General features: G+C 41.0%; 2 protein-coding genes across 2 annotated transcripts; both read right to left on the bottom strand.

The window, feature by feature from the left end:
• Positions 1 to 865: 865 nt before the first annotated feature.
• On the bottom strand, positions 866 to 5,552 carry LOC104447831 (metal transporter Nramp2). Its single transcript, XM_010061560.3, has 4 exons — positions 4,604 to 5,552; positions 3,865 to 4,001; positions 3,090 to 3,742; positions 866 to 1,848 (listed from the first exon to the last, which is right to left on the bottom strand). Exons 1-4 carry the CDS (start codon positions 5,230 to 5,232, stop codon positions 1,654 to 1,656), a joined length of 1,614 nt encoding a protein of 537 aa, XP_010059862.2. The 5' UTR covers positions 5,233 to 5,552; the 3' UTR covers positions 866 to 1,653.
• Positions 5,553 to 9,412: 3,860 nt separating this feature from the next.
• On the bottom strand, positions 9,413 to 11,931 carry LOC104447832 (cytochrome P450 81Q32). The gene is made up of 4 exons (XM_039316001.1): positions 11,381 to 11,931; positions 10,940 to 11,282; positions 10,388 to 10,523; positions 9,413 to 9,897 (listed from the first exon to the last, which is right to left on the bottom strand). The coding sequence occupies exons 1-4, from the start codon at positions 11,926 to 11,928 to the stop codon at positions 9,413 to 9,415; spliced, it is 1,512 nt and encodes a 503-aa protein (XP_039171935.1). The 5' UTR covers positions 11,929 to 11,931.
• Between the last annotated feature and the right edge of the window lie 2,026 nt (positions 11,932 to 13,957).

Raw genomic sequence — 13,957 nt, 5'->3', positions numbered from 1 at the left:
TAAAATTATTTTTTCACAAATATATACTACTGAGGAAAATTCGATGGAATTTGTGAATTTTTGAGAAGAAAAATATATTTATTTCACATGAATAAACTTTAAGATGAGGTTTGAGTATACATAAAACGACTTTGAGGCTAATTTATTGGAAATTTACGGTCAGAAAATTATACGTGATTGCAAGCTAATTTAAAAAGGGAAATTAGAGCATATGTCATCCGCGTAAAGAAAATTGATAATGCATATGTCGGGGGCCATATTGCGACAAGTACGTCAGAAGTAAAGGTCATTCCATCTTCTTTCTGTAAATATGTAGACAAAGATAAAACATATAATGGATGGATTATAGGGAAATTGTCCAATTAATTATGAACTAGTGGATATCAATTCAATCATAAACTTTTAAATTTTGAAAATCTAATCATACATCTTTGCAAGAAATTATAATGTAATATTTTTTTAGTCAATTTTTACTAGAAATTGCTAACATGACGATGTGTCATGTCGGACGGTTAACAATAACTACACCGTCACATTAGTGATTTTTGGCAAAAATTGACTTGATTAGCTACATTAGACTTTTGGAAAAGATTTATGATTAAATCAATAAAGTTGATAAATTAATAACTAAATTGACATTGGTATAATAGATTTATGAAAAAATGATGTCAATAGATAGAAACATTGATTCCAATGGAAAATGATACTAACAATGCTATAATTTTTGAACGGTGCTTACTATGGGAACATAACTTTTCACTTGATCAATAAAAACATTATAACTTTTATATAAAAAATATTCAGTCGAGTGATATCAACAATTTCCCAACCCACATGGCATTAATTTAATATTAAATCATCCGGATTACTAAAGAAACGATGTCATTTAAAAATATATTGAACGGTGTCGTTCGAGCTGTTTTCTAACCCCAAATTGAGGATTCGGGGCTAAATTAGATTCCAATTAAAAGATCCTAGAACCCATTTTTATAATACAAAAATTGCAGGTAAACGAGAACAAGCTGCCCCGTAACGATAGAACTTCGTCCAACTGAGGTGTCCATGTTGATGGTTTAGTCATCACCCAACTGCCAAGTGAATATGTGACAGAGAATTTCGTCATCCCATTGAGGGAGGGGATGACAGTATTTCTTCCCATTATACCATGCAGCCCATCAGAGAAATGGCTAAATCTTCCAAGTATATCGCCTTTCTTAGATCACCTTGAAGAGCAAAAGTCAAGATATTTGGCTATGATTCACAGCTCATATAAAGAAAAGAAGAAAAGAGAAGAATGAGTAACCAGCTTTGCTCTAAAGCAACTTAAAAAGTGAATCAGACTATACAAAATTAAACAGATCGCCTCGCAGTTGCAGGTCTCCAAGAGATGGCGTGATCAGGTCAAGTGGAGGAAGGACATCCTGCATCAGGTTGCAAACGAAATCAGAGTGCCTTGTGGAAAGTTCGGTCGACTTTGGATTTCTTCATAGGTCACCCCAATGAACTCATTCACCCCAGTTGCGTATCATCTTTGTAAGATTGAGCCTGTCTACCAGAATTTGCAGAGAAGGAAAACTCTAGCACTGCTGCAGATCTTTCATCAATCAAAACTTGTCTAATAAAACAGGGCAGAGAGCCAAGATGCGGGTGTCATCAGGTGAAGCTCTTCCACAGCATTGGGAGCGATCCATCTCGTGGAATGAGGTAAATGATGAATGCCACATATGCAGCACTGATGCTGATCACAACAGAACCAAACAGCATTCCCTTAACCTCGGAGACGAAGAACTCCAACAACAGGTACCCATTGATCATCATCACCAGTGCTGCCACAGCCCATGCCACCCTCTGCATCATTTCATCAAAAAGTATCACGTGACATCACCAATAGACAGAATGCCAAACATAAGTACTCGCATAGATGCACTCTTTTACAGAAAATTCAGTCAGCTAGCTATCTGCTAGTAATTTCTATGGATAAATTATGCAATACACTTCAGAGAGTGTCGTCAGGGAGGAAATTTCCAGTGTCAAAGAAAGTTTAACTAAAGAAGTCACTGCAAAATTTGCATATATTTTGAACTGCTTGGTACTACAAAAAAATATTCTATAAAGCAGATTCGCCCAGTCACAATAAGAAATGCCAAACATAAGCTAAATGGCTTTTAGTTAGGCACTACGCCACATGCTCACGAGGGAAACTAGCAGCATAATTGAAATGGACACACTTACGATGGCATTCCCTAAAATTTATTGCGACTTAATTGCTGAAACTCTAACAGACAAATCAGCTAAACGACCCCATACTAGCTCCACCTAGAATACACTGTCCCAGCTCTTAAATACATGGTAGAGAATACTCATGCAGAACTTAGTACAATGGTTGAGAGGGATACGTAAAGGAGGCAAGTCCTACATCAAAAAATATTGAGACATCTGAGCTTATATGTACCCCAGTTCAACTCTAACAAGTATAATTCCTCAGAAACTCATGCTCCTTCTACTTAAATTGGCATTAAGACATAGGATAGTCAGAGTTTTAGGCCTAAAGCATCATCACCACAATCATCATTCATCAGAGGGAGGCATAAAATGAATCAGAAGATTTGGTGACACCGGATTTTCAATATCTTAGAGCACAAGTCCCCCTTATCATGTCAATGTCAATACAGGTCTCGCTCAAAACCATACTATTAACCCTAAGTGCTACTTGAATGCATTCCCTCCATTTCATGAAAGAACAACCTTGTTGTCATGGCAAGGCTTTTGATTGTGAGACTCACCGAACAAGACCAACAAATCCTGACTAAAGCTTTGTTGATTGCATTTCAGAATGCAAAAGGAAACGAAAAATGTCAGGTAGCAATAGTATGGGTATGACAGACATATGGAAGGTAAGCTAATCTTATGTCCTCCTTACATACCTATACAATGTTTATGGAACAATCCTGAGGATAAACAGGAGAATATGACATCACCAAGAATACTCTTTCTCTGGGCATTTTCTAAGTAATCCTAAGAAGAAGAAAGCACCAACAGTTCTATTCGACTTGAGCAGTACAACAAATATTGAAGTCATATCAACTCACCTGAAGAGTCGGTCCAATCTTAAAAGAACCCATGACCTGCTCCTTTGAAACTAACGTAAGAAGGGGTATGAGCGCAAAAGGGATCTGCATAGATTGAAGCACATTGAGCCATTCATTCAAAACATCCAACGATGCTTCCGATGTGTTATAAACAACAGCCACTATAATAGTCGGCACAATTGCAAAGCTTCGTGTGATCAATGCCCTTAGCCATTTCTTTAAACGGAGGTTAAGGAAGCCACCCATGATAAACTGCCCAGCATATGTTCCAGTAATTGTGCTGCTCTGTCCCGCTGCCAATAACCCAATGCCCCAAATATATAGAATAGGAAAGATTCCTCCCCCATATTTCTCTTCAAGATATTGGCCTGCATTTACAAGTCCAATCTTTTGCGCTTGTTTTGTACCATAAAATGCTTTGGCAAAAACTGTTGTGACAAACAAGTTGATCATAAATGTGACTAGGAGGGCCAAAGATGACTCAATTGAATAGTAATTTATTGCCTCTTGAACCCTGCCCTTCTTCTCAGGATTAATTTTCCTAGACTGGACCAGAGCAGAGTGTAGAAATACATTGTGAGGCATTATGACGCAACCCACAACTCCCACAGCTTGACGAATTGTCTTAGAGCCAAGTCTTGGAATCAAAAGACCTACAAGACCAGCAAAATATGACTTTTTTTGGAAAGCAATTAGCATAACAAGCCAGTTACAAGTTACATCTCTCAGGTAACGTTCAAAGAAAGAACAGAAAATAGCATTACAGGATTCTCACCGGCTAAAAGCTCTTTGCCATTGGGCTTTGTATCACCAAACATCCAGGCAAATGACATAGCCATGGTTCCAATAAGCATGGCAAAAAGAGCCTCCAATTTTCTCACTCCGTAGTTCTCCAGAAACAAGAACATGAAACTGTTTGTATTGGGGAAACAAAGATATCAGAAAGAGAACAGTCATCATCACCAAAGAAAGAATCTCACAGGAGCAATTTGGTTGCATTACTCCAACATCAAGATGCGCAAATTGCTTTCAGTAGCAATCTACCAGTGAATATGCAGATGAAGAGACTCAAAAATTCCATTCACGTTAAACCAATCAATCTGCAGTCTTGTTCAATTTTACATTCTGAAGGTTAACAGAGTCCATAGTCACTAGGACAATTTATCAACTGTCAGCAATGTAACCGACAAGACCCTGGTGTATTCAGCTCCTTAATCTAACCTCCCATCCCATGAACTGTTGGTCAACCGAATCACATAACAAAAGCAAAAGGAAACACACGGGCGCGCAAAATTAACAAGACTAGATGAACAAAAGTATTGTGCTTTAAATCAACCAACAGCTACCCAAGCTCGGTAGCCATAGACTCAGCACGACAACAAATACTCTGTGACACTCAGAAACACCACACTTACAGGAACATCCACATCAAAGATTAACAGCCACATAGCTTTTCATATTACCTCAAGAAACATAGTGATCAACCAACAAACGAAGAGATAGTAATTACCTACCAATCTGAGGCTGTAATTAGGACTCCGGCCCAAAGCGGCAAGCGCCCATTACTCAGAATCTGAATGGCAATAGCACTCCCAATAACCTCCTGTATGTCAGCCCCGATCAAAGCCACCTCCGCCATGAACCACAGCAGCAACCTCGCCCAATCAGGGTACTCCTCCCGGCACAGCTCCGCCAGGTGCCGGCCAGTCGCGACTCCAACCCGGGCAGACAACAACTGGATCAGCAGACCCATGACCGTGGCCCACATGAGGAGCCACAGAAGCGAGTACCCAGCAATAGCGCCCGCCTGCAGATCGCCCTCCAGGTTGCCTGGATCCAGGAACGCTATGCTCATCAAGAAACCCGGACCCGTGAACAGCCACAGCTTCTTCCACGAGAAGGGCGGGGTCGCCGTCGCCGCCGCGTCCCCGGATTCGAGGTCGACGATGCGGATCTTTTCCCGGGACTGGAACGCGACCTCGTCCTCGTCCTCCTCGTCCTCCTCATCCTCCTCGCCCTCATCGCCGTCGTCGGGTGAGGCCGGGGCCTGGGGAGGGGGCAACAGGGTATTGGACTCATCGTCTCGGTCCGGCTCGTCGCTGGGGCGGTCGCCCTCCCGTGATGGGTCGGTGGCGCTGCTCATGGTGGCGTCGCCGGAATCTTCTTGAAACTCACCCTCGTCGGCGGCGGCCGATTCGGGTGGAGCAGGAGGATGAGAACGGAGACGAACGTTCTCGCAATCCTGCTCCTCCACTTTCGAGCTCGTTCGGTCAGCGAAACAGGTTGGATCTGCAAAACCGATCCGAGGAAACAATTCGTAGTTCTTTCTTGCTCTGTTATCACCGTTGTGGTAAAAAAAAGTGTTCTCCTTTCGCCCTTCGCGGGTCAATCTCTTGGCGTAGCTGTTGTAACGTACACGACAGGAGGAGAATATTATATTTTTCTGCTAAAGTCGATGAAGCGGGCAGGCACAGGAGGAGAATCCTAGTTTTCTCTCTTTTTTTGACAGAGCGGGATTCGTTGAAATTCTTGCATTTTCTCCTAACTTGATTCGTATTACATGACCGCAACGGAACCTGAACCGAATAAACTATAATAGAATGATAATACTATGGTATATCGAGACCGGTTTACTCGATGGAATTAATAAAATTGGATCGGAGATTATCGAGTATTGAGCATGACCCATTTAAAGATCCATTTACATAAGATCATGTACTTAATCGTTTACATTTGATCTTTACTTATGGCTTCTCCCCTAAATTTTGAAAAGAAAAAAAAGGTATGTTAATTTAGACTTTCAAATATTATAGAAAGAGTATGTGAATAAAAATCAATATTTGAATTTTTGAAAAAGTTTCCACTTTCAAGTATTTTAGGTTCGATAGAAGTTGGTTTAAGTTCCATAAAATTCAGAAAAAATGTTAAAATTCAAAAGCAAATGTCATTCCATATTGACCCAAATATTTTGCGGAGTAAAATAAGATTGTAATTATAACATTAAACAACTCAGACAAAAGAATTTGACCCTTCATGTCTTCAACACAAGCATGCACGTGTTGTAATTTGTAAGCAAGACACAAACACCAAAATACATTAACAAGTACCATGGAGAGAAATTAACAGGTTGACATTCACATTGAAAATTACTAGTTTCGCTCATATTTTTGGTCCCCATTCATGTTCATTTTACTTATAAATAAAATAAAACTCATGTCGGATGTGGGTATAGCTTGGATGAGGGAACAGAGTTAGAGCTGTTTCAATTTTGGCAAAAGACATTTGTACATTTATAGTTACACATATTGACCAAAAAGGATTTGCTATAATAACTTTATACCGTTTCTCATTAGAATAAAATAATCAATCGTATTTCAGTTATTATAAGTTGATGCCAAGTAAAATTGAAATCACATTTCTACTCAACATTTCATTGTTAGATTAAACGTTATTAGGTTCAAATTTCAATATATCTTTTAGAGCACTGATAAACAAATGGATATTGACATTTTTGTTCTCTCTCGCTTTCCAGTGTCGTTTTTCCCTTTTCCCTTTTTGGCCAAAAACTCAGAATTCAGATGCATTGTAACACTCTCGGCACAGGAGGAGTGGTGGGGAGACGACCCAAATCTGTACTTTTTAGATGCTCTTTTGCTTGCCGGGCCCATTGGTTTGGGGCCTACTCGACGGACGGTGCGATTGAGGCGTGTGCAGGCCACGAGTTCCCCCGACATCCCCTATCTCATCGTCGTCTTTTTCGATGCAAAGGTAGAGACCGCGTACCAATGAGCTGGACTTGCGTGTCGAGCTCGAAAAGAGGAGATCCCATCTACAAAAGCTCGACCTTTTTACTTTGAGCGGTATTTGATTCCCAGCTGTGATTCCACTAGGGTCTAGATGACCACCATGGTGACCATTCCAGTAGTGTTAAAATCGCACTCCACAATTTGGAGTCGTAGGCTTGAAACTCTGCATCATCCGTCCATTGAAAGAAATCTTGATTTTGCCAGACTCGGTAATGTTACGAGAGTCCTGGCTCTGCTCTCACTGGTATTGATAAAGATGGGCATTGGTTTGATTAAACATGAAAACATATCCAAGCTAACTTGATTGCGTTATCAACATGAAAATATATAGAGCTCGACTATGGCGGATTAAATTTTTATTAAGTTCAAATTGTAATGATAACACAAAATGGACAATATCATCTTTATCCTCTCTCAATCTATGTCATTTTTCCCCTTCTCTTCCTTCTCTTGCAAAAGTGCACTTGCAAGTATAGCCCAATTCTGTACTTCCAAATGGACAAGTTGGACTAATAAAAAAGTGCACTTGCAAGTATAGCCCAATTATGTACTTTCAAATGGACAAGTTGGACTAATCAATCGAAAGATGCTCTTGAAGCATGTGGAAGCCACGGGGACTCGGAACACCCCCCCTCTTCATTATCTTCATTTTCTAATGGCAGAAAGAACCCACACACTAACGAGCGCCATTTGTGTGTCAAATGCAAATAGCAGAAGATTTCGCGTAGTTAGGTCGAGTCCTTCAAAGGTCCAAGCAAGCTCGACAAAACTCAAAAGACTAGGCATCAACTATAATAATGCTTTGTTCATTTCATGAAAAATGTGATGTTAAAAAAAAACTATTTTTCAGGAAAATAATTATATTTTTTTCTGGTATTAAGCTAATACTTGAAAATGAACCAAAGAATATTTTTCGTTATTTGGTGTGAAAAATTTGATTCGATTTTCCTTTGTGCACTCATTTAAATAAATTTTTATTTTCTAAAAAATAAATTTTATAAAATTTTATTTTCTTTCTACTTTTTCCTTTTCTTTTTCTTTTTGCTTTTTCCCCTCCTTCTTCTTCGGTTGGTTGTTAGCCATGGCCATAGTCAGTGATTGGCTACAAGTGAGCCTCGAGCTCAAGGCTTCACTGCTAGCCAGATTGATGAGTGCAAGCATCGAGGTTGAGGCTTGTCTAATTGGCCGCAAGAGCCTTTGGCTTGCCTGCCTCAAGCCTTGCCAGATTAGTGAGCTAAAGGCTCAAGCTCGCCAACGAGTTCAAGGCTTGCCTGTGGCTAATTGCTGGTCATCGCTATGGCCAACCACAAGCCAAGAAAAAAGATAAGCAAAAAGAAAGAAAAAAATTTAAAATTTAAAAAATAAAAATAAAGAAATGGAGACTAGTAGGGGTGTTAGATAAGAGAGAGTGAGTAAGGAAAATGTTTTTCCTAATTTGAAAAGTGAAATTTATTTTTCCCTATTTTAGAAGATTTTTTTTTCCTTTATAGGAATTGTTTTCCCAATAAATTCATTTCCTATAAAATGAATGCCAAAAATTTCAAAAAACGTTATCTTGAAAATTGTTTTCTGTGAAATGAACAAAGCCGTAAGTTTATCATGTGCATACTTCATGTCTTGGGTTAGATGTGCAGCAACTAGTCAGCCAATTTTGTACGAACTTCCCATGGTTGGCCAGCCTTCGTTGTTCATACGTCGAGATTGCCTCAGACGTTGACAACTCTCCCCCGTGCTGAACGGGCAGAGATGCTCATATCAAGGCCCAAAATTCAAACACCAATGCATTACATTAATCAAATGACAATGGACAATGATGACGATTCGTGACATTGTAAGAATTAATTTACAATGTATCATTTTTTTTTAGTTAGGTATGAGGGTATGTTACAATCTCGGACGGCCTAAAATTTAAACACCAATACAATGCATAAAGTACATTACGATGAGTTATGATGATGCGTCATATGACATTATGAAAATTAATTTACAATATATCAAATTTTCAATAAGCTACGACGGCACGTTACGATCAAGCGGAACCCGTCATATCCATTTGGTTATGCTAATGTGGCCTCCCCTAAATAAATTTAAGGTGAGCACTGGAGTTGACTTGATTTGTCCTGTATGTATAGTCATTGAGATACCTTAACCTCTCTTGACTCCGCAACTAGCAAGCTACCATCATGGCGTCACCATACGTAGCCGGAAGATCGGTTTACTTTATCCTTTGCTCTAGTGGAAAACTTTTGGCTATCGTGAAGTCGCGCTTGTCGCTATGTTCTCCAAGATGCATCTTGGCGTTCGACCGCAGGGAACGTTGGATTCCCATTTTTCTCTTTTTGTATAGGATTTGACTAATTCATCGCCACCGGAATCTCAAGTATGAAATCGCTTCACTTAGCGGACTTTCTTATTCAAATAAGAACACTATCGTATTATCTCCAGAGCACTACATCCCAAAATCTTTCTCTAGAACTGAGTCGAGGTGTTCTCTACCCCTCGACCCATCAACCGAACTCAAGCCTGAGAAAGAAGGTCCGATGTGAAGGAGCGAGGCCTGCATTTAGCCAACAAAGGCTGAGCTTTGGGCATGCTCAGTCCGGTCCCTTCCGTCATGTCGATCAGTTCGTCGCTAATCCGGTTCCACTCGAAGCACTGGATCAACGACCCGAGCGTCAACCCGACCATGCGCAAGGCGAGGTTCTCGCCTGGACACCCTCTCCTCCCCGAGCCGAAAGGCATCATCTTGTACCCGTCCCTCACGCCTTCCATCCCTTCGAACCTCTCCGGCTTGAACTTCGCCGCGTCAGGCCAGTACTTGGGATTGTTCTGTATGGAGAACAGGTTGATCAGGAGCATCGTGCCTCGCGGGACGCGGTAACCTCCCACGCAGCACTCCTCTGCCGATTCGTGAGGGATAAGGAGTGGACCCACGGGATACATCCGCATCGTTTCGTTCATGATGCAATGGAGGTAAGAGAGCTTAGGCAAGTCCGATTCGTTCACAATTGTTGGAATCAACACCTAATATAATAATGAAAGTCCATTATGCATGAAGTCTGGACGTAAACCGCCGAAGAAGAAATTTCTTGAAGAAGAGAAGCCACAAGCTGATTAAAATAAAAAAAGGGGGAATGGGCACACATTATAATAATAGTTATTGAGTCTTCAAGGAAGTAAGAAGCAAAGTTTAACTTTGCTAGTACTTGCACGTGAAGGAAACGCAGCCCACAATTTTTTACTGCCAAGAAGAAAAGTTCAACTTTAACTCTTGCAAGTTTGAAGTCCAGGCGGTGAAGATGCTTATAAATATAGGGTTACGTTAGTTTATTTAGAGTAGGGAGAGAGACAGTGAGAGAGTGAGTTTTTAGAAAGAGTTATAAGCTTAGCAAAGCTTGTGTGTGTACTCTATTAAGCCTTTGCAAGGCATATTATGTAATATAATCTCTCTTTGTATGTGTACTCTCTTCCTCCAAATCCTTTTGGTTCCAACAACAATACGATCATGACCCACAACCTCATCTATTTCGGCCTGTGCCTTCTTCAGAATCTCCGGATGGTTTAGCATAGCTGACATTGCCCATTCCATGGTCGCGACCGACGTATCGGTTCCCCCCAATAACAAAACCTGTCGAGATAAAAGACCATACATCCACATTTCAAGCATTAATAAACTCCTAATGAAATAGAAAGAATGAAATAAGATGTAGATGTGACTAGCTTCCAAGATAAAATCGCTACACTCTATGATTATAGGCCGGGGAACATCATTGTTCGATGCTTTTCTTATTATTAGATTTACCGTATGGTTTTGAGAAGATTGAAGAAATGATAGAGCCGGTCCAAATGATAATCAAATAAAATATTAGTTGAACACGACATATCCAACTACTTAACATTAAATTCTATAGCTCATAATTTTCTTTTATTGATCATACTCTATTTCTACTCTATCTCTCAGACTCTAACTACTCCTACAGCTCGTAATTGGTCTCAGTACATTTAGCTGGAAAAACAAGGAAAATGGAAAGCAAGGAGGCTCACCAGCATGAGGCTCTTGACAGTCTCGTCCTTGTAGTACTCCGGCTCGGTCTCCCGCAGAGATAGGAGCACCAGAATCAACGTTTTCCTCTTCCCTCCTTCCGCCGCCATCTCCAGCGACTCGTCGCCCTCACTGCTCTGGCTCTCGTCGATCAAGCTCTGCATGAACTCATCCCTCTTCTTATGCAACGCCGTCATCTTCTCCTCCAACCTCTTCGGCCCCATCCGCCTCAGGAACGGCAAGAAATCGCCGATGTTTGTCACGCCACCAATTCTGAACGACTCCGTCACGATCTCCCTGAACTTTCTCGCCTCCTCTACCTCCCCGACGTTCTCTCCGTAGTACCTGCGCGGAAAAGGATTAATTGAACTTCGGCTCAATTCAAAAGTTTAGACAGTCAAACATGAAAGCGCGATTTGATGTTTAAATATTTCTGGTGGTACCTCTTTCCGGCGATCATCTGCATCATCACGTTCAGCATCAGCTCGAAGAAAGCAGACTTCATGTTCACGCTCTGGCCGCCACTCTTGGCAAGCAGCCGGAGCAGCGACCTCACCTCGCTGGTGCGGATGCTCAACAAGGTCAGGAGGCGGTTGGTGGAGAGGATCTCGAGGGAGGCGATGCGGCGGAGGTTCCGCCAGTGGTTGCCGTAGGGGGACCAGGCGAGGCTGGTGTAGTTGTAGCCGAGGTGCTTCCCGGCGAGGAGGCGGGGGCGGTTGGCGAAGATGACGTCGTTCTTGGCGAGGCACTCCTCAGCAGCTGCCGGGGAGGAGACGACGAGGACATGGCGGGAGCCAAACTGGAGGAGGGTGACGGGGCCGTGCCGCCGGGAGATCCAGGACAGGGAGCGGTGGAGGGGCTTCTTGAGGAGGTGGAGGTGGCCGATGATGGGGAGGGTGGGGAAGGGGCTGGGCGGGAGGTTGCGGACCTTGTGGAGCAAGCGCCTCGCGATGGCGTAGAAGGCGAGGAAGAGAAGGAATTGGATCACCATTTGCGCGAGTGTGCAGGAGCGCTCTGTGCGTTTGGCTAGGGACGAAACAAAAGCGAGCGGTGGGGATGCGGAGAAGTCTGGTTGGTGGATCTCTATTTAAACGCGAACGTTCAAACTTCAAAGAATCACTCGTCTATAGGAAGGAATGATGTGAAATACGCTTGGAAAATAAAAGACTGTTTCGTAATGAATGGCTTTGTATATTGTGGCCAAAAAGAAAACAAAAAAGAAAAAGAGAGGAGTTTGTGTCAAATGGCATATGAAAAAAGGAGGGTCTAAATCAAGGCCACGACCTTGCCGGCGGCCGGCGAGGGTGTTGTGGTGCTCACCTAGTGGAGGCCAATGACCTTGCTGGCCACAATTGGAAAAAAAAAAAAAAAAAAAGAAGGGAAAAATGAGAAAAGTAAAAGTAAAAAATTCAAAAAATTATTTACATTAGTGCTGACCTTGCCACACAGGACATGGATTTTTTTATCAAAATTGGTTGGATAAATTCAATAAGCAAAATATGCAAATGTGGACTAAATTGACGTAATTGAATGGTTTATGAGTGAATTGGTAAAAGTGAAATAGGTTTATGATTTTTTCAGTCATTTCCCCATGATCGTCTAGTAGCATAGAGGGTACTCTCAAGTAGTTTGAAACACACTATCACATGTTTGAAACCTTCCTATCACTCTTCGGCTTTAAAAAACCTTGGTTCGCCTGCAATATAGGATCGACCTTATTATGATTTAGGAGCACTCATGTGACATCTCGATATGTCACCTAACACGTGTTATTATAAAATTGCTTTCATTTAATGTGCGGAAGCTAAAACTATCATTTACAAATATTCTTTTAACAATTAGAGCCTTACAATTATAATAAACATGCTTCTTTTATTTATATCACGTAGAGTTCACAACTTCATTACATTTCAAGCAAAAGGCAGAAGTTTGAATAGGGGTAGGGAGACCTATCTCCATACTATACTATACTTTTAAAAGTCTGCCTATATAAACATTTCAGACTGAGTTACGAGTCGATAACTTCTCCTTCTACTATGTCTCTAACATCCAAATTGAAGCTACTCAACAAACCGACTAAAACTCTCCATCAAGATTTCGGCACCAAGCAACGAACCGGAGAGGAATCCACTTCGTGAAGCCTTCTATATCAACCCATATTGTAGAACTACACTTGCTATATATTATTCCAAACTCTGGTTCAAGCATATTTTCATAAAAAGCTTCATTATACACAGGGACTCCATCGTGCAAGGGTTGAGAGGTGTTCATCCTACGGCTTGAAAAATAAAAAGGATGAACCGAAGCCCGGTAAATGAAATATTTAGTTTTAAGTTAGAAAAATCATTTTACCACTTCACATGGTATACACAAAAAAATGAATGCATAACCATCGGATAAGTATGATACAAATATAAATAGACTTTACCTTTCATTTTCATCTATCATAGAAGTTGTCAACCAATAGAACGTGCATCCAGACTCATGCATGTGCATACCATATTTCACACAATGATTTAGTTCTACACATAACAATGCATTTTATTCATTAATGCTTCATTCTCCCGAACACTCCTGAGGCATCCCGACACATGGGGTATCCCGATACACGGGCATCTCATCTCCTAGGCATCCTGCAAACTTCCATCACATGGCATCTCGACTCCTGAGGCATCCTGACTCCCAAGGCATCTGGACACACAGGGCATTGTCACTCATTGTTATACGGGTGATGGAATCACATTAATATTATTCAAGCCATGACATATGCATACTCACAAGTATAACACACGTATCTCAACTTAATTTAATACATTTGTCAAGTAACCACATGTGAAATAACATACAGATATATTCAAGTTATTAAAGTTTGGACATTCAGATGAGTATATTCTAAGTCTAGATATCAAGTAGGTTTTGGACATCAAAATCTGGTAAATCAAATAGATATGTTTTAAGTCTAAACATTGAGCAGGTTCTGGACATCAAAAATCTGGTAAATCAAATAGGTATATTCTAAG

The sequence above is a fragment of the Eucalyptus grandis genome, chromosome 6 (assembly GCF_016545825.1).
Source record: "Eucalyptus grandis isolate ANBG69807.140 chromosome 6, ASM1654582v1, whole genome shotgun sequence".
Taxonomy (NCBI): domain Eukaryota; kingdom Viridiplantae; phylum Streptophyta; class Magnoliopsida; order Myrtales; family Myrtaceae; genus Eucalyptus; species Eucalyptus grandis.
Note: the sequence above shows the minus strand (reverse complement) of the source record. Positions and strands in the feature narration are given on the sequence as shown.

Bases quoted from the DNA above. Each gene is read 5' to 3' on its own strand.
- LOC104447831 (XM_010061560.3), bottom strand. From the start codon at position 5,232: ATGAGCAGCGCCACCGACCCATCACGGGAGGGCGACCGCCCCAGCGAC. The intron at 3,743-3,864 runs GTGAGAATCCTG...CTGGTCTTGTAG, and splicing joins TGGCAAAGAGCTTTTAGCCG to GTCTTTTGATTCCAAGACTT. The intron at 1,849-3,089 runs GTGAGTTGATAT...GAAATGATGCAG, and splicing joins AGATTGGACCGACTCTTCAG to AGGGTGGCATGGGCTGTGGC.
- LOC104447832 (XM_039316001.1), bottom strand. From the start codon at position 11,928: ATGGTGATCCAATTCCTTCTCTTCCTCGCCTTCTACGCCATCGCGAGG. The intron at 11,283-11,380 runs GTACCACCAGAA...TTTTCCGCGCAG, and splicing joins CAGATGATCGCCGGAAAGAG to GTACTACGGAGAGAACGTCG. The intron at 9,898-10,387 runs TTGGAACCAAAA...CAACAATTGTGA, and splicing joins GGGTCATGATCGTATTGTTG to ACGAATCGGACTTGCCTAAG.